Source organism: Canis aureus, chromosome 17 (genome assembly GCF_053574225.1).
Source record: "Canis aureus isolate CA01 chromosome 17, VMU_Caureus_v.1.0, whole genome shotgun sequence".
Lineage (NCBI taxonomy): Eukaryota > Metazoa > Chordata > Mammalia > Carnivora > Canidae > Canis > Canis aureus.
In genome coordinates, this window is record NC_135627.1 from 60,390,935 (window position 1) to 60,409,475 (window position 18,541).

Genomic DNA, 18,541 nt, shown 5'->3' on the forward strand with positions numbered 1-18,541 from the left:
TATAACCAAGTAGGATCAGAATATGTGGGATTAAAAAGGCTTTGATTACTACTAACACTTTATTTTTTAAAAGCAGATCTACTTCCACCATACAGATCTAGTTTTTAAGTCCTTCAGAAAATAAGCTGCAAAAAATATACTCTTTTTTTCCTAAATCTGATGCCATTTTTATTAAAATTTTAAGGAAAAGTTAGCATTTCAATTTCGTTTGGTTCTCAATATCATCATTATGAAACAACAGGAAATTTAGTTTTTCCTAAGTATGTTCAGATCACTGTTGCAAAAAAAAAAAAAAAAAAAAAAAAGTTAGCTTCTCTTTTCCCAGCTCTAAATATTTAGGGAAACCTGCCAGTATATCCACTCTCTCCTGTTTTTCACAAGAATCTTCTACTTCAATTGGAATATTTAGAAACAGTAAGAAGAGCTACATGTTTCCACATGAGACTTTAATAATACTGTACTTTGTATTTACATATCATATATCCTTGGTACTTCATAGCTCATTATCATTATAAATTTACAAATCAGTATATGAAAGCGCAAGGCTTAGAAGCAACTCTTTTCCAGTCCAACAGTAAGTTATTAATGCCAGGACTGGAACTCATAATTACTGACACATGTGGTCCTTCGACATCTAAAGATCACTTTCATAACATAAAATGAAATGCTCAGTAAGTAGAACATATCAATTATCAAATATCCTATTTATTCAAGATAATTTCAAGAACCATGAAGCTTTAATCATATAACCATATATAAATAACCATATTAAATAACCCTATTAAGCCTCATTGGCCTACATTAATATAAGTATAGATTAATGTATCATTTGATCAAAACTAATACTTAATATGAATTAGTAAATATATATACACATATAATCCAATCAGTTCCACAAAGTAGAATATATTCCAATCAAAAAGCAAGCAAATAGGTTAACATACTTACAAATGTATGCTTTAAAATTTTTTCACCAACGTGCTATAATTCTGAAGGGTACAGATGCCACTAGTCGGACTGCTACGTAGGTCATCGAGTCTCTCCTTACTGGGAATAAAAGCATCCATTGTCTGCTGATTCAATAAGGAACGTAAGATACCCAGTTCTCTTAGCCGTACTGGCAGTGGTTTTGATGCCGGTGTCTTAAACATTCATAGGTCTGGGAGATCCTGTAAGCTCTGTCTCAAAGAAGCACAGGCCACCACGTGGGTGTCTGAAGGGAGATTAGCAAGTGACTGAATCAGCTTCTTGACTATTGTCTTCAAACACTGATGGGCAGCATTCAGGTCTCTGTCAAACTATTGTCCTTGAATTTGTAGAGCCAAGCGACTGCAGATGTTCCTAAACTCAACACTATCCTGAAATACACAGCAAACAACAGCAATTAGATAGGTTATGGGGACATTTGTCGTGTTTTGTGTATCCAGCTTCCATTCCCATCTCTTCTCATCACAGGACCTCAATTTTTCTCTCAGAGAACTACTCTCCTCCATTTTCAGCCTCTGTGATTTGACCAAAGCTGACCCCACCCACTCGACCTCTCAGGGACCGGGCCAATCAGAGACTACCAGCCCTCAATCACCTTGGACTGGTTTGAATGAACAGATGATCTAATACAGACCAATAAGCCACAGGTCTAGAATGTGTTAGACTGGAAAAGAGAAGCTCTCTGTAACTGGGGCTTTGGGAAAGCATCCTGCCACCGTAAGGGGAGAATCCAATGAGAACAAACCAGCACGGGGGGGGGGGGGGGGGTAGCAGAACCAAGGGTTTAAAAGAGCTTGATTCTAATTACATTCGCTAAGCATACTGATCCAGCTATCCCTGAACAATAAACCCCAGGATTTTTTGGGTATCTGAGTCGGTAAATATGCCTTTTTACTTAAGCCATTTGGAGTTGAGTTTCTGTTATTGGTTCCTAACAGAGCTTTGAAGAATACACAAATAGCTCTGTTCCTATTATTCCATACTCACTGTCTTCGAAATTCCAACACAGGATTTGGTATTTAACGAACATAGTTTCAAGAACTTTCCAAAGCAAATTTAGAAAGAAGAGTTCCCAGGCAGTTTAAAAGAATGAAATAATTAAATAGATATTTAATCCCCAAATGTTTCACATTCTAAAATCCATTGTATAGAAATGGCACATTAAGATTATTCCAAGAAACAAACAAAATAATTCCATATCAGAGACAATGTTGAATATATAACTTATTTTAAATACTGTAAATGACTTTCCATAGACTTCTGGTTCTGGTAACATGGCACATTTAGTTTCCCCAAAGGGGAAACTGAGTTTTAAATAAAATAGAACAGGGGTGCCTGGGTGCCTCAGCGGTTGAGCATCTGCCTTCAGCTCAGGGCGTGACCCCAGGTCCTGGGATCGAGTCCCACATCGGGTTCCCTGCAGGGAGCCTGCTTCTCCCTCTGTCTGTGTTTCTGCCTCTTTCTTTGTGTCTCTCATGAATAAATAAATAAAATAGAACAAGCATCCTTTCTGATGTTGCAAGAAAGCAATGGAAATCCCTAAGGGCCAAAGATGAAGAAAAAGTAGATTATTTTAGCTACCCACCAATATTCATTAAAAAAAATTTACTCTAGAGCTGGGTTTGGGGTAGAGGATAAAGTTGCCCCAAGCATGTGGAACTGTGGACCTGTACTACCCAACAGCTTAAGTTGGGAGCTGCCCTCTAGGCCATATACATGTTCTGGGAACATTCATGCTAAGAAGTTAATTTTAAAAATTGGAACTGGGCTGAAATATCCATGGATACATGGTAAAAGCAAACAAAAGCCTATTCCATGGGACACATCCACAACCCCCTCTGCCCCACAGCAGTATTCCTATAACCCTCTGTCAAAGACAAACTCAGAATATGAAATTTAAAATACAATCCACCATGATACAGCAGATACCAATACTTGGTAGGAATAAACTCCAAGTATTTCAGCTAGAAACTATAAAATATGTTCAAAGTGATTAAAAATATAAAAGAAGTAATCAAAAACATTTTAAGTAAGAACAGGCTTACCATTTCTAGAAATGATAACTATTGTGATTTAAATTAAACACCGAATAAATGCATTCGAAATGAGGAACAGTAAACTGGATGATGACTATGAGAAAACTACTCAGAATGCAAGATAAAAAAAAAAAAAAAAAAAGCCAGGCATAGGAAATAGGAATGAAAAGTTAAACAATATGGATGAAAGAAGCAGAAGAAAGAGGCTGGGGGAAGGGAAAGGAGACGATATTCAAAGAGAATAATGGATAAAAATTATTCAAAATTGATCAAAAACATGAGTACAGGTTCATGAACATAGAGTCAGGAAGTAAAATGAGCCCAGAACAGAATAAGTTAAATGAGATTCAAATCTAAATTTATTAAGGCAAAACTACTCTTAAAAGCAGCTGGGTGGGTGTGGGAACAATGGCTTTCAAGGGATGACAGGACAGACAGCCAACGACTAAGCTGCAACGATTGAAGACAGAAAAGAAAGGGATAATTTTTCAAATAATTGTCAACAGAATTTTTTTAAATCCAACTAAACTATTATTTAAACATCAGGGAAAAATAAATAGGGCTTCATTTAAATGGACAACAGGGCTTGCTACCCTCACTGTCATATCTTCCTAGAGATATAATTCAGAAAGGAGAAATTCAATTTGAAAGGAAAGAATGAGAATCAGGAATCAGTAATGAACCAAGAAACTTAGAAGTATGATGTAAATCTAAAGAACTTATTGCTCAAAACTAAAATTATCACAATTAACTTGGGGCTTACGAAAGTAGATTGGTTCCAGAATGCTGAAGAGTAAACACAGAGGAAGGAGCAGCATCCTAAGTCATTGCACCAATTCAGAAAGGTGGCAAAACTGATAAATTTCAGACTGGTTAAGTATGCATGTGAGACATGTAAGAGTTATCATTCAAATACGGAAATAAAATGTAAAACTTCAAAATCAGCAGACAGAAGAGGAATATTAAAACTTAATTGATCCATTCTTCAGAAGGTAAAAATGAAGAAATATACAAACATAAATCCAGGTGAATAGAAGGTATCAAATAAAACACCTTTTGAAATATAATGGTTACCAGATTGGATTTTTTTAAAAAAATCTATTGATAAATTCCTTACAAGAAACACACTCAAAACTAAAAAACACCTAAAAACTTAAATGAATGCTAACATAATATACAAAGCAAACAAAGAAGCCAAAACAAAGCCAGAAAAATCATTATGAGGGATAAAATAAATTACAATTATTAAAGGAACTATTTTTATTCCCCAAGAAGATATAAAAATTTTGTACTTGTGTGTGCCCTATATGATAATCTTTTTCTTTTCTTTTAGAGATTTTATTTACCTATTCATGAGAGATACAGACTCCATGCAGGGAGCCCGATGTGGGACTCGATTCCGGGTCTCCAGGATCACACCCAGGGCCAAAGGCAGATGCTGAACCACTGAGCCACCCGGGCTGCCACTGGTTCTTTTTTTAAAAACTAGTTTCACCTTTGGAGAAAAAATGAGCCAATGTCTCAGAGCAGATTCATCTGCTTTAAACTAGGAAGCCTGGTTCTCCAGGATCAGGCCCTGGGCCGAAGGCAGCGCTAAACTGCTGAGCTACCCGGGCTGCCCATGATAATCTTAATTTACATTCAATCTACAAACATAAAAACTGATTTTTTACCCAGCTTCCTCAGAATCTAATAAATCAAATAACAAAATGATCAGCATGGAGAGAAAGACTGAAACAGGAATCACAGGCTTGGCCCAATAAAGATAAGCAAATACAAATTATTCCCAAAGATATATGGAATGTTTATGAAAGCTGACTATATTATGATATGCCAAAAGCAAATTCTTTTTTTCTTTTTTTGCCAAAAGCAAATTCTTAATGAATACCTAGAAATCTATATCACACAAATCACAAAGCAAGTAAATTAGAAGTCGGTAGCATAACCTTCCCAATACATGGATGACTTAAAGACCTACCTCTAAATAATTCATGGATCAATGAAAAAATAATTGAAATTTTACAATACTTTATGATCAAGAATGATGGCACTGCTATATTACAAATTTGCGGGCTGCAGCTGAATTGAGAAATTCACACACTTAATGCTATGTAAGGAAAATAATCACTGAAAAAGTGTGAGCTAAGAAATCAACTCAATAACTTTAGGAAAAAAAAAAAAAACAGATAATCCAAAAGAAAATGAAAGAACTAAAAGCTGAACTAGAGCTTAGGACCAGAGTGTTCTTCCTAATTCTGTACAGAAAGGGAAGCTATTCTTGTCCCTAACAAAAAACTCTGGCACTTGGGTCAGAGGACCTGGGCTTCTGGCAAAGTGTTTATTCGAGAACATCTTCTGGGAAACAAAACAAACACTGGTCTATTCAGTTCGTCCAACAAAGGCCGCAGGACCCGCGCGTGAGGCGCTGGGGTAGAAAGAGCAACACAACGCGCCACAGTTCTCTTCCCAAGCACTCCCAGGCCACCAGCCTCCTGGTTTTCCTTCCCTTCATGGCACTCTCGGTCCCCGCCCTCGTGTGTTGCTCATTTCTGCTCGGACGGTATCAAGGGGCTACTTAGATGGTCTGTCCCATGGTTTATGGAGTAACCTATATTCCTGGAGCAGATTGCTTGGGAACGGGAAAGTAGAAGGAAAAAAAATGCCTCTGGACTACTTCCCCTAGATCCACATCAAGGGAAATTGTCTGCTTGCTTTATAGAAGTAATCCAACTCTAAGTACAAAGTGGAAGGATCAAAGACAACATGCTAAGGGAAATTCAAAATTGAGGGAACCACTGAAATGTGTGCTGACGTGTGCCTATTAGCCAGTCTGCAAAGGCATTCATCACCCAAATAAGATTAAAATGCCTTTAAAAATATGTTTGTGGGCCTAAAATCTGAAGTCAATTTCACGTTTACTGTAAAGAATCAAAGAAGGCATCGTTTGGGGAAAGTATACATATAATAAAATTCCACTGCTGGGCTGTACTGGTCCCTGAGGCCCTGGGTAAACTTCAAATCTCTGGCAAGCTTTGCAAAGTCTCTTTATTTTACTCTTTTAGTACGGTATTTCTTTTTAATCCTTTCTCAAATATATTAACAGTCAAAGAAAACAAATTAATAGGCAGAGGCTTTCCATGGGACTCTTAAGCCTGGGGATGGAAAAATAAAACTGGTGGTTGCTTCCCTTCCTTCTGAAAGGCCTGAAGGCCAACTGTGGATCCAGCGATCATGGCCTCCAACCACACCCCTGCCGATGCTGTTGCACGGGCAGAGGCCCAAAACTCAGTGTTGAGGCAGCGGCATGTTGAATGGCTCATGGGCTTTCAGTAGAAAATCACATGATCGATATTCATGATGATTTCATATACGGTGCCTTCCATTCAATGACAGAGCACATCGTCCCAGCAGCTTTTATTTAGTAGGCCCCAGATGCTTCCAGAAATGATGTAATATCCTATGTGGGGTTTCGAGCACACAGTCAGCGTTACAGCACTATGAGTGAGTGATCTAAAGACGGGTTTTGGAACTTCCAAAGACTTGTATGATTTCAGACTCATTATGAAATGTATTGATTGCAGCAGTCTGATGGCTACAAATTGATAGCCAGCGTTTGCACTTTGTAGTGACTCAACTAATCTACTGGGATAATGGCCTCAGCCTGTTGGACTCAGTGGATGAAACAGTTAGTTACTTCAAATGTGTGAAGTCCCTACTACGTGATGGACCACACTGGGTAAAAACCAGTAAGACATGGGTACCCAGTCTCTATAAAGCTTATGACCTAGTAGGAGGATGGAGCCACCATAGAGCCTATGGCCAAATGTCCAGTGAAATGGAATGAAGGCTATGGTAAAAACACAATTTTACAGAAGAACAGACATTTAGACTCTGTAGAGGGTTCACACAAGGCTCTTTCTAGAGCATACCTGGTTGACACACTATTTGCCACACTGGAGAAACCCATGTGCTTAGGACACCACCCATGGCTCTAGTTTCCAGAACACTTTGTCTTAATTCTTAGCCAAAATCTGCCCTGGAGTAGATAGAATAATGGCCTCCCAAAGATGCCCATGTCTTAATCCCCAAAACCTGTGAGCACATTACCCTATATGGCAAAAGGCACTTTCCAGATGTTAGTCAGGATGGGCAGCCCTCCGGGCACCTACGAAGACCCCTCGGAGGCTGGGGTTATTCCTTCCTGAGCACTGGGCTTCCCATCAGGGCCCTGGTTCTGCCCCTTTGGCAGGCCATCTGTGGATAAGACCTTTTACCTATGGAATATTCCATTTTCTAATGTGTAAAATGGAAACAAATAGCTACCACATGGAGAGAGAGACTGGGAAGGTCAAATAAGCTCATGGTCATGCAAACTCTAAATTTATAAGGCACTCCATCAATCTAAGGTCATGCATAAAGTACTCTGCTAGATGGGAGGTCAGGAAGAAGGAGACAAGGGAAACGAAGGACAGAAGAGAAAAGAAAAATATGCTCTACAGAAGCTGGGTATCTAATTGGGGAGATGAAACTATTTAAGCTGTTCAGGAGAGATGTCACACAGAATAGGATTAAGGATCAAAAAGAATGGTCGAGCTCACTTCATATCCATTAGGATGACTGCTATCAGTAAATTAAAAAAAATAACAAGTGTTGGCGAGGATGTGGAGAACCTGGGACCCTTGTGTGCTGCTGGTAGGAATGTACGATCTTGCAGCTACTCTGGAAAACGCTCCTCAAAAAGCTTAAAAATGGAATTATCATATGCTCCAGCAATTCCACGTGTACAGAGTTTCAGATTTATGAGATGAAAATATCACGGAGGTCGGTCGCACAATAATGCGAGGGCTCGCAATACTGTTGAACTATACGCTAAAAGAGGTCAGTTTTATGTTATGCACTTTTTCTTAACCACAATATAATTTTTTTAAAAAAGTGGTCAAGACCATCAAAGTGCTGCCAGCCTTTGCAAAAGGGAATGGAGGTTAGGATGAGGCATCAGGGAAGGCTGTACAGATGTTATGAGACAGCTGGGGCTTGGGAATGCGGGATTTGCCTCTCTGGGAAGAGATGGCCCTCGCGATGGCAAGGACTAACACAAGCAGAGGCCTGAGTCAAGTGGGGGCTGAGCCTGGGACGAGGCCAGTCCACAAAGAGCAGAGCTCAGTGATGGGAACCAGGATGCAAACTAGTGTGGGAGCCTCGAGTGCCCCCAGTAAAGTCCGTGGGCGCTTCCCAGTGTGGGCATGTCACGGCAAACCAGCATTCGAAAGACGCTGGTCTGGCCTAACCTGCTGGGTGCAGGATCCAATGCAAGGCTCCTGGTCTGGCCCCACAAGGGTCCGTGAATGCCAGATGCAGACATGTGGCCTCGACAGATAACCCAGCCACACCCGGGGCACACAGTGAATGAGGGGCAGAGCTGGAATTACCCTCTCTTCCCAAACTCAAATGTTCTTCGAAGATCCTCCCCAAATTAGGCCTGGGCTGGGTACGATGACTCCGAGAGACCCAGGGCCGGAGACACACTGGAGAACTGGGATGATGGAACCTCGGCTGCCTCGGTGGGAAGAGCAGGGATACCGCGAAGGCAAGCAAGGGAGGCACCAAACTCGATTTGAGATGGAACAAAAATGTCTACAAGTGAATGTTTCTTTTTTGGCCATATTTGCACTGTTTTTCTTGTCATGAAGCTCCAATTGGCGTTGGTCACATCCAAACTGCAGATTGGTCTGTTGGCCCCTCTTCCCTGCAACATAATTGAGAGGGTTTGGCTGTCTTGGAAGGTAGCCAAGGCATGGAACCTTCTGCACCCCATGGAAAGCCAACCCCTAGCAAGTCAGAGACCTCCTGGCTGGAGCTCTCTCTTCCTCTGCTCTGTTCTCTTCCCAGGATAAGGGAAGTCTCTCAGAAAAACTGCCACGCTTGCACTTTTCTGCATTGTGTGTATTAGGAAGGCACACATCTGGAATCCTTGAGCAACGGCAAATACACCTGCAAAGTCCAAAAAGGGAAGAAAAGCTGACTTTTTTTTTTTTCAGCTTTGTACTGAAAATAAACACTCCCATCAAAACTGAGGTCTTGAAGGCAAAAGAGAATCTGGCACCAACCGTCAATTTCAAAGCTTATTTTCTGAACCCAACAGCGATGGATAATAAAGTCGAAGATGCAATACGACTTCATAGGCTCTACAATGCAGATAACTCTCAAACAATCCACAAGGAAGATTTTTGGTTGTTTTCCTCCCTCATCACCTTCAAAATCACCCCTCGATCTACATAAACTATAAATCAGTTCATATCCCCTTAACCTCTGACCTTAAAATAACTTCATTCTTTTCCAAACAGTCACACCTTGAGCTCTATTCCCTCACAATGGCCTCTGCAGACTCGTTTCTTCTCACATTTTCCTTTCTTGCTCCCCCCTGAATACCCCATGCCTGAGGCCCCCTGCGGAGAGCGCTGAAAAAAGAGCTTTTCCCAGCTTTCTGTGATGGGGCCTTCTCACTTTAATGAACTACAGCAGACCACTCTCCCCAAAGGTGCCTGGTGCGGGGCCCTACGAGGGAGCCCAGATCCCTTCCCCAGACCCGTCACAATCCTCCACCCTGGACGTGTCCATAAAATGGGAATGCCATTCCTCTATTTAGAGGGATGTTGTGAAAAGCACGCTATCAGAAACAGCAGACTACAAACTGCCCCCCTGGTTCGTCAACATCTGGCTTTGAACTAAAAATTCACGGGGCCCAGAGGAGCCACCACTTGCCTGAACCCAAGGTCAATCTCAAATAGATACGCAAGTGTATGTTCATAAAACACTCAATGAAGAACCAAAGTATCTGCCAGTCACCATAAAAAGTCTATCGTCCACAGGAAATTAAACATTTTTACTTGTGGTGGACCTGGTGGTGAACGCTCACAAGTAACTAAGGTTCCTTAGGCATTTGCTTTGGGTATGGTACCATTTTCATTAGAAAAGTCCAGTTAAAAGCACTTTGTGATGGATACAAGCACTTGATTCAGGTACGCTCCCAAGGCGAACCCCCAAATCATAAAACAAAGCATGGCAGCGTTTCTACCAAGACGTTGAATGTAAGTAGTTTTGCTTTCGGGCCTTCCTGCAATATCTCTCCCAAAAGCTTCATCCTGGAAAGCTTACATGTCCTGATTCTCCTATCATTCACATTACGAGCAATGATGGAGCCATAATTAAGCTACTTGTAAAGTAGTCATTGGGCCTTTTGGTCACAGAAAAGCACAATTTTATCCCAAATGAAGAGCGATTCCCTGGCTCTGCTACTAATCATATAACCCTAGGCATTTACTTCTTCCATAAGAAGTAATTTTTGAAGACACAATTCCCAAATTTGCAGAAACTGCCCTCACACTCATATACATGGGGGGAAAAAAGCGCTCGTCCTCAGTGTCTTTCCCTGAGTGACCCAATATCCACACACGCAGTTTGCAAAGAGCATTAGCGGTGACTGTGAAGCCAAAGCCAGAGATTTTATCACGGCAGTGCTCGGTGCGTAGAATGAGAAAACCAGCCAGGACTACTGAACGTGACGGCATAACTGGTACCAGACTCAGCTAATTGAAGTGGTGAACTCACAGGCAAGTGTAGTCTGTGGTGCGGGAGAGTCCTCCTGCCTCTGAGAGTTGGCATCAGCCTTAGTTCCCATGAAGCTTGCACCAGAGCAGAACTCTTGCAAACCATCAATATTTTTGACTCTCAAAGGAAGACAGGAAAACTCGGTCAGAGTGACTTCATAACTGGCTTAGCTCATGGTGTCTATGTGAGTTGGTCACTTTCAGCCATTCTTAAAATCCTAGACTGTCTTCCTTCGGGTCCTCTGCATGTTTCTAAGCTCCCTTTGAGTGGGGAGTGCCTAAAGCATTCTCGATAGCTGGAGCTAGTTTGATAATGATTTCCTACATTCTCCTGGCACTTTGGGACATCATGTAAAGTGGCTGTCATAGAAAGAGACACACAAATCACTCAGTATAAAGATTGGACTAATTGTGTTTCTACACACACACACACACACACACACACACACAAATCCATGCATTGAAACATAACCTCCAGTGTGACTGTACTGGAAGTAGGACTTTTAGGGAGGTAATTAAGGTTATATGAGGTCACAAGGGTGGGGCCCTAATCCAATAGGATTGGCGTTCTTGTAAGAAGAGGGAAAGACTCCAGGATCTCTCTCGTTCTGCACGCATAGAGGAAAAGCCATTCAAGACAGAGCAGGAAGGTGGCAGTCTACAAGCCAGGAAGACCTTACCAGAATCCAAATTTTTGATCTTCAGCTTTCCAGCATTCAGAACAGTGAGAAAATAAATGTCTATGGTTTAAGCCACCCAGTCCACGGCATTTTGTTATGGCAGCCCAAGCTGGCTAAGATACCCAGTCTGCGAGGAGACTGTGGCAGCCCGAGCGGAGTGTGCAGGTCACAGCACGTCCAACCCCACCGGGTCAACCAACCATCCAGGCCCATAGACTTTATTTTTGCATGATGTTCATAACACCTCCAATCTAGCCACTGTGGTTTGGTAGAAAAGACCAGATAAAACCATCTTGGAATCATGGGCCATGACTTCCCAACTGTGAGATCTTTAGCAAAATCCTAAATTCCTGAGTCTCCGTTTCCTCTTATAATAAACATTTGTCTGGCTGGTTAACTCTAGCCTCTCCAACAAATGGAAGAAGACTCCGTACTGTGATGCATTTTCTATCCACTCTAAAGAAACTCACTTCATGTATTTTTGCATGTGTTTGGTAATCTCTAAACATTCAATAAGAATATTGTCAGTTTCTTTAAGAAAAGAGTAAAATACCATTAAAATATCCATTAGTACTGTGCTGAGAGCTTCTCCTCCTTCACACCTGATCACGTCACTTCCTTAAGCCTCAGTGGTTTGATCAGCAAGCCATTCAGTAGCAACATCTCTAAGTCAGCCATCAGGCATGGGCTAAAAGCCAGCCTCTGGATGGTAGAGGCTTCTCGGAAGTCTCCTTGGGTCATCCTAACTCTGCTTTTGTCTGCAGTCTCAAGAATTAAACCAAGTCATGGGTCAGATCCATCAGTATCAGGAACTGAACTCACAACAGTAATTAATAGTACACGAGAACATGATGTGCTAACCTGCTAGTAACAGTAATAATAACAGAAGCTCAAAGGTATTGGGACTTTGTATGGGCAGCCACTAGCTAAGACTCCATAAGCCTTATCCTAATAACCTTGTAAGGTTAGACGCTTCTATCCTCACTTTATAGACAAGGAGACTGAGGCACAGGAAGGCTAAATAATTGGCCCGAGGGCCTCCAGCAGAAAGCCGCATAGTAGGCTGAAGGGTTCCACAGAGAAGATCACTGAGCTGTGCTGTGCTGTCTCTCCTTTGGGTCCCTAATGCCTTTCATCTGGGCCATTGGCTTTAGCTCAAGCAAGTCCCCCTCCTCTCGGTGGCAAGTAACACTGCAGAAGGGAACAAAGAGAACTGCTGTTCGGGATGTTTCCATGTGCTTCCAAGTGATACACAAGTGTTATTTCCATTAACACAAATCCTCCTGAAATCATTCTGTGTGTGACATCAATCCATATGTTCTTAATTTAAAAATATAGAAAACATGAAAGTAATTGGAGAAGACACACATACATGGAAAGGTATTTCATATTTTTGGATTGAAAGAATATTTTTTTAATATTGTTAAAACGTCCATACTACACAAAGCAGTCAACAGGTTCAGTGCAATACCTATCAAAACCCCAATGGGGTGTTTCGCAGAACTAGAATAAATTATTCCGAAATCTGTGTGGCACTACAAAAGGCCCCAAATAGCCAAAGCAATATTGAAAAAGAGCCAAGCTGGAGGTTATCGGGCTCCCTGATTTCAAGATATACTACAAAGCTACAGTAATCAAAACAGGATCATATTGGTACAAAAACAGACACACAGATCCTTGGAACAGAATTAAGAGCCCAGAAATAAGCCCACACATACGGACAATTCATCAACAACAGAGGAGCCAAGAACCTACAATGGAGGAAGGACAGTCTCTTCAATAAATGGTAATGAGAACACTGATCAGTCACGGGCAAAGGAATGAGACTGGGTCACTATCTTACACAAGACACGAAAATGGACTCAAAATGGACAAAAGACTTGAATGTAAGACCTGAAACCACAACATTCCTGGGGGGGGGGGGCAGATAAAGTAACCCATGGGCAGCAAGCTCTTTGACATCAATCAGTCTTAGGAACATCTTTGTGGATCTAACTCCAAAGGCAATGAAAACAAAAGCAAAAATAAACAAATGTGACTACAACAAATTAATGAGATTCTGCACAGCAAAGGAAACCTTCACCAGAACAAATGAGCAACCTACTGAATGGGGGAGAAGATGTTTGTAGACCAAATATCTGACAAGGGGTTAGAAGGGGTTAGTATTCAAATATATATATCTCCTACAACGCAACAAAAAATAAATAAACCTCTGGTTAAAGAATGTGCAGAGCATGTGAATAAACATTTCTTCAAAGAAGACATCCAGATGGCCAACAGGCACATGAAAAGATGCTCAACATCACTCCTTATTAGAGAAATGCAAATCAAAACCACAGGGAGGTATCTCCTAACCCTGTTACAATGGCTACTAACAAAAAGACAAGAAATAACAAGTGTTGGTAAGGGTGAAAGGAAAAGGGAGCCCTCGTGCACTATTAGTGGGCATGGAAATCAGTGCAGCCACCATGGAAAACAGTATGGAGATTCCTCAAAAAATTAAGAACAGAGCTACCACATGACCCAGCTATTCCACTTCTGGGTATTTATCCAAAAATTATGAAAACACTAATTTGAAAAGATATGTGCACTCCTATGCCTATCGCAGTGTTAGTTATTTACAACAGCCGAGCTACGGAGGCACCCTAAATGTCCAGTGACAGATAGAAGGGTAAAGAGATGGTCTATAAGTACAGTGGAATATTACTCAGCCATAAAAAGAATGAAATCTTGCCATTTGCAACAGCATGGATGGACCTTAAGTGTATTATGCTATGTGACATTTAAGTTAGAAAAAGACAAATACTATATGATTCCACTCATATGTGAAATCTAAAAAAAAAGTAAACAAATGAACAAACAAAATAAAACAAAGACGAAGCCATAGATACAGAGAACACACTAGTGGCTCCCAGAGGGGAAGGGGGTTGAGGGGCGGGTGAAATAGGTGAAGGTGGTCAACCGTATGCTGATGAAGGGTAGTCTTAGGGAGGTGATCACTTTGTAGTGTATACAACTGGCTGGCGAGTTATAAAGCTGTATGCCTAAAATTTATTTAACAAAAAAACATATAGCAAGAAAACTCTTCTAAATCATTTGAATTAACACTAGTAATAATGAAGCCAAGTCTGCATAACCAGCCTCCTGGGATGACAGGCTACTGTGTCCTTAAGTCTAAGTCCTTTGTAATCACTACCCTACAACTGAGTAGCCATGCTGCTACCTTTTCTCCAAACAGAAAACCAAGCCAAATTCCAAGATGCTGGCCAGGAGGCAAGTCATCCAGAGAAACATCTCCCTGTTTCCCTCCCTTCTGAGAGCACTGGCTCTTCTCAAGAGCCCTCAGATCTCATAGCTCCCCTGCAGGTGAACAGCAGATCCAGTAGAAAGACTACTTTGGGTTGGGGGTGGGGGTCCTGATAGCATTTCTTTATTAGAGACAAAGAGGAAGATGAGTGGAAGTGGGATTTTTTTTTCTTTTTTTTTTTTAGGTAGAGAGGAAAATATTTGTGCCCAATGGTCTGAATTTTCTCAGAAGAGGAGTGAAAGGTCTGACGTTTGGATAAAAAAAGCTTAAAGGGCCCCCGGTGGCTCAGTGGTAGAGCATCTGCTTTTGGCTCAGGGTGTGACCCCGAGGTCCTAGGATGGAGTCCCATATTGGGCTCCTCACGGGGAGACTGGTCTCCCTCTGTCTGTGTCTCTGATTCTCTCTCTGTGTCTCTCATGAATAAATAAATAAAATCTTAAAAAAAAAAAAAAAAAAAAACCTTGAGAAGGTGAAAGATGTTGAGGACAAAAAAATCAAGTAGAAAGCACTAAAAGGATCACCATTAGAAGCGACAGAGGCATGATGTGTAGGCCAGAGCAGAGAGCTCTTATGCATCTGAGCAGGGCAGGGTCCCGGGACAGCTGGGCAGGGTCTCCGACTTGACCCCAAACTGCAGCTTCACCTGCTGTGACTCAGTCATTCCAACCATTACTTTTCCGTGCAAGGCAGTTCAAGGTCCCCCGCATGACACGCAGGCCTTTTGCCACCCGACCTCTTACCTCTCCAGCATCCTTTTATACCTTCTGTCATACTGAACTAATTTTAGTTCCCCCAAAGGGCCAGGTATTTTCATTACTTTGGGGCCTTGGATCACACAGCTCCCCTGAAATGTGTGTTTTTTTTTTCCCTTTCATGCCTGTGGGACAAACATTCTTTTTTTTAAAGGATTACTTCTGGGGATCCTTAGGTGGTTCAGCAGTTTAGCACCACCCTCAACCCAGGGTGGGATCCTGGAGACCCGGGATCAAGTCTCACATCAGGCTCCCTGCATGGAGCCTGCTCCTCCCTCTGCCTGTGTCTCTGCCTCTCTCTCTCTCCGTGTCTCTCATGAATACATAAATAAAATCTTAAAAAAATAAAAATAAAAGATTACTTCCTCCTAGAAGCCTTCCACGATCACCTAAGGTAAACCTGATCACTCAGTCTCTCCCTTCCCACCTACCTGTGCCTCACACATGCCCTTCCCATAACACACAACTTCCCATTTCAGCATCCTAAGATGCACCTTTTTTCACTTTTCAGAAACCTCTGACAAGATCTTACAAAAGATGGTGCATCATGGTTTAGTTGGAAAGATTTTTTGTCTTTTTGGTACCCCTCAGAAAAGGTGCATTCTAACTGGCGAGCATTGGTGAAATGCAGCTTCATTTTTTTGAACTTTCCGACATTTGTGGGCCGTGCTTCCCACTCAGAGGCGATCTTATTTCCCCTGCCCCCAATACACTGAGGAAGACTGGGTTGTACCGGGTGCTGGGGTGGTAGTGCTGGGCAGAGGCCAGGGGTGGTGCTAAGTCTCCTGTAATGCTAGAACAGCCCCACAATTAACCAGCCCAAAATGGCAGCAGCAGGAGGTTCACAAACCATGCTAGGGCAAAGCACCTACTTGGGTGTATCTTGTGCTTTATTACACCTGCGTTCCAATGGTCTTTTACAGTGTATAGTACAACCTGAAATAGAGCCGTTTCTCCCCAAGTCTCTGCCTGTAGCGCAGAACAGCAGCTCTTGAGAACTGCTCTAACTTCCTTCTGCTAGCCTCCCCGGGGGAAGGCATGGAGCAGGGGAGCCAGAGGGTCTCAGAGATCTGTGACCTCAAACCAGTGAGGTCAGTGAATGACCTCAGGTTTCCGGGGTCCCCTGGCGCCTGAGGGGCAGCGGCTGTGCTTGGGTCTACACTGACCTGAGAGGAGGCTCCGCAGCTCAGCTCCAGTACTCCCGGGCCCACCCCACGCACACCCCCGCTCCTGAGGGTTTAGGTGGACCCTGTAAGGCCTCTGCGCTCTGTGGGGAGTAGGATTCAGGCAAAAATCACTGGGGTTCTTAAGTGTGAAGGAACTTTACGTAAAGCTAGGTGATTTTGTCCTACAGGAGGCAGAGGGGACTTAATCCACGCACTTAAGGCTCCAGGGTAGGGGTCACGGGGGAACTGGGGTGCAGGCGCTGCTCCCCGGCCCAGGAGCTGCGGGTGCAAGGAGCCTTGGGCGGGGAAGGGCAGGGGGAGCTGAGAAAGGAGGTTTCGGAAGGCTTGCAGGAGGCCCATCCGCGGCCCCATCCGCAGGCAGGTGGGCCCAGGTGGGCTCTGAGGTCCGGCCAGCCCCAGGGGTGTCAGCACCCCCTGGGTCTCACAGGGGCGGAACCGTGGGGAGAGGGCTCAGCCACACACCCCCTGCCTCCCAGCGCCCTCGGAGGTGCCCCCCCCCCCCAGGCCGCTCTCCCCTCCAGGCAGACAGGAAGGCCGCACTTGCTGCGGGCCAGCCGCTCCACGCTCACCAGCTCCCAGGTGGAGTCCACCACCATTAGCTCGCATCGCCGTCGGGGCGGAGACAGGGCACTGTCCCCGGGGACCTGCAGCAGCTCCGCGCCTCCTCTACGCCTCGCATCCCTTCTGGAAGGAGCTTGCCCGCACCCCCACACCCCGCGGACGCCCCTCCGTCCCCTCTTCGCGCCCCCGCCCAGCCCGGCCTGCCTGGGGCTTGCACCACCCACCGGCCGGGGACACGTGGTCTGGATTGCACGGGAGCCTGGGATCGCGGGGGTCTCGGGGATCACGGGGGGGGTCGCGGGGGGTCACGGGGCGCCCCCTAGCCCCACTCCGGCTGCAGCAGCTGCAGTGTCTGCAGGGCCACCAGCTGGGGGCTGCGGAGGCCACCAAGGGTGCCGGGCTGGCTGTGGCCTCCACGGGGGCTGGGCGCGCTCTGCCAGCAGGTGCAGCGCCAGGGTCCCACTCCCAATCCCGCGGCTCCCGGCCTCCCCCTGTCGCGCGTGGGGCGGCCCGCCCAGGTCCTGGGGCGAGGACCCCATTCCTCGGTCCGGGGCGGCCTGGGGCGCTGCTCCCATGCTCCTGGAAGTCGCCAGGCAGAGCACTGGGTCCCTCCCCCCAGGTCAGGGTGGTGGGGTGTGGGGCGTTGGATGTGTGTCAGCCTTGGGTACTGGGGGCTGGGAGACACCCACCCTGAGCAAGAGGGCCAAGGGCCGGACAAGGGCAGGTGGGGAGGACCCTCCCCACTCTCACCCTGGGAGAATTTTCAGGGCCTCCTGTCCTCCAAACAGAAGGGGTCTTGTGTCCCCAAGTGTGCAGGTCCCTGCCTCGGGCACAGGGCAGGCAGGCTCCCTGGGGGCTGGGGAGCGGCCTTGGCCCTGCCGGGTGAGGAGCCCCAACGGCCTGGGGGGGCAAGGGGTTTGCAGCTAAATCCAGCCATGAACCCAGGGCCTGCTGCACATAGTGGCTGCTTTTCATTAAACCTAACTTCCCTGCTTCCCAGACTTAGGAGAAAAGACTGGGAAATCTGCGCTTGGATAGATTGGAAAGTACTGGTGTGTGATTGCATTTTAGGGGAGGAAAGCAGCACACATTTGAGGAGAATGGTGTGGACCAGCATCACAGAGCAGGGTCTCCGCTTTCTCCCTGCCTGGGAAACTATTCCCATCACCTGACAACACGTGAAGCCATAACAAGGGTGCAGGCCCGGGGCAGACACTGGACCCACCCAGCCCACGGGACCCACTGGACCCACTAGCCCGGGAGGCTGGGATTTCACTGTTCCTGTGGAAGGGAGAGTCCGGCCTCGGTGCTGTGCACTGAGAAGCTGAGAGGCTTTTGCATGGGAAAGCTGCTTCAGTGAGTCCATTAGTCTAAAGGGCGGTCATCAGAGATGGGGGGCGGGGGCGATTCTGGGTCCTTTAAGG

At 44.6% G+C, this 18,541-nt stretch overlaps 2 protein-coding genes across 2 annotated transcripts in view; one reads left to right on the forward strand and one right to left on the reverse strand.

The window, feature by feature from the left end:
- Window positions 1-18,541, forward strand: part of RNASEH2B (ribonuclease H2 subunit B) — a 160,850-nt gene that overhangs the window by 20,931 nt on the left and 121,378 nt on the right. The gene's annotated exons all lie outside the window — the stretch shown is intronic.
- Window positions 921-18,483, reverse strand: DLEU7 (deleted in lymphocytic leukemia 7). The gene is given in 4 exon segments (XM_077854810.1): window positions 921-1,540; window positions 17,442-17,495; window positions 17,498-17,696; window positions 18,343-18,483. Coding segments are annotated over 4 exon segments (783 nt in total). The 3' UTR covers window positions 921-1,151.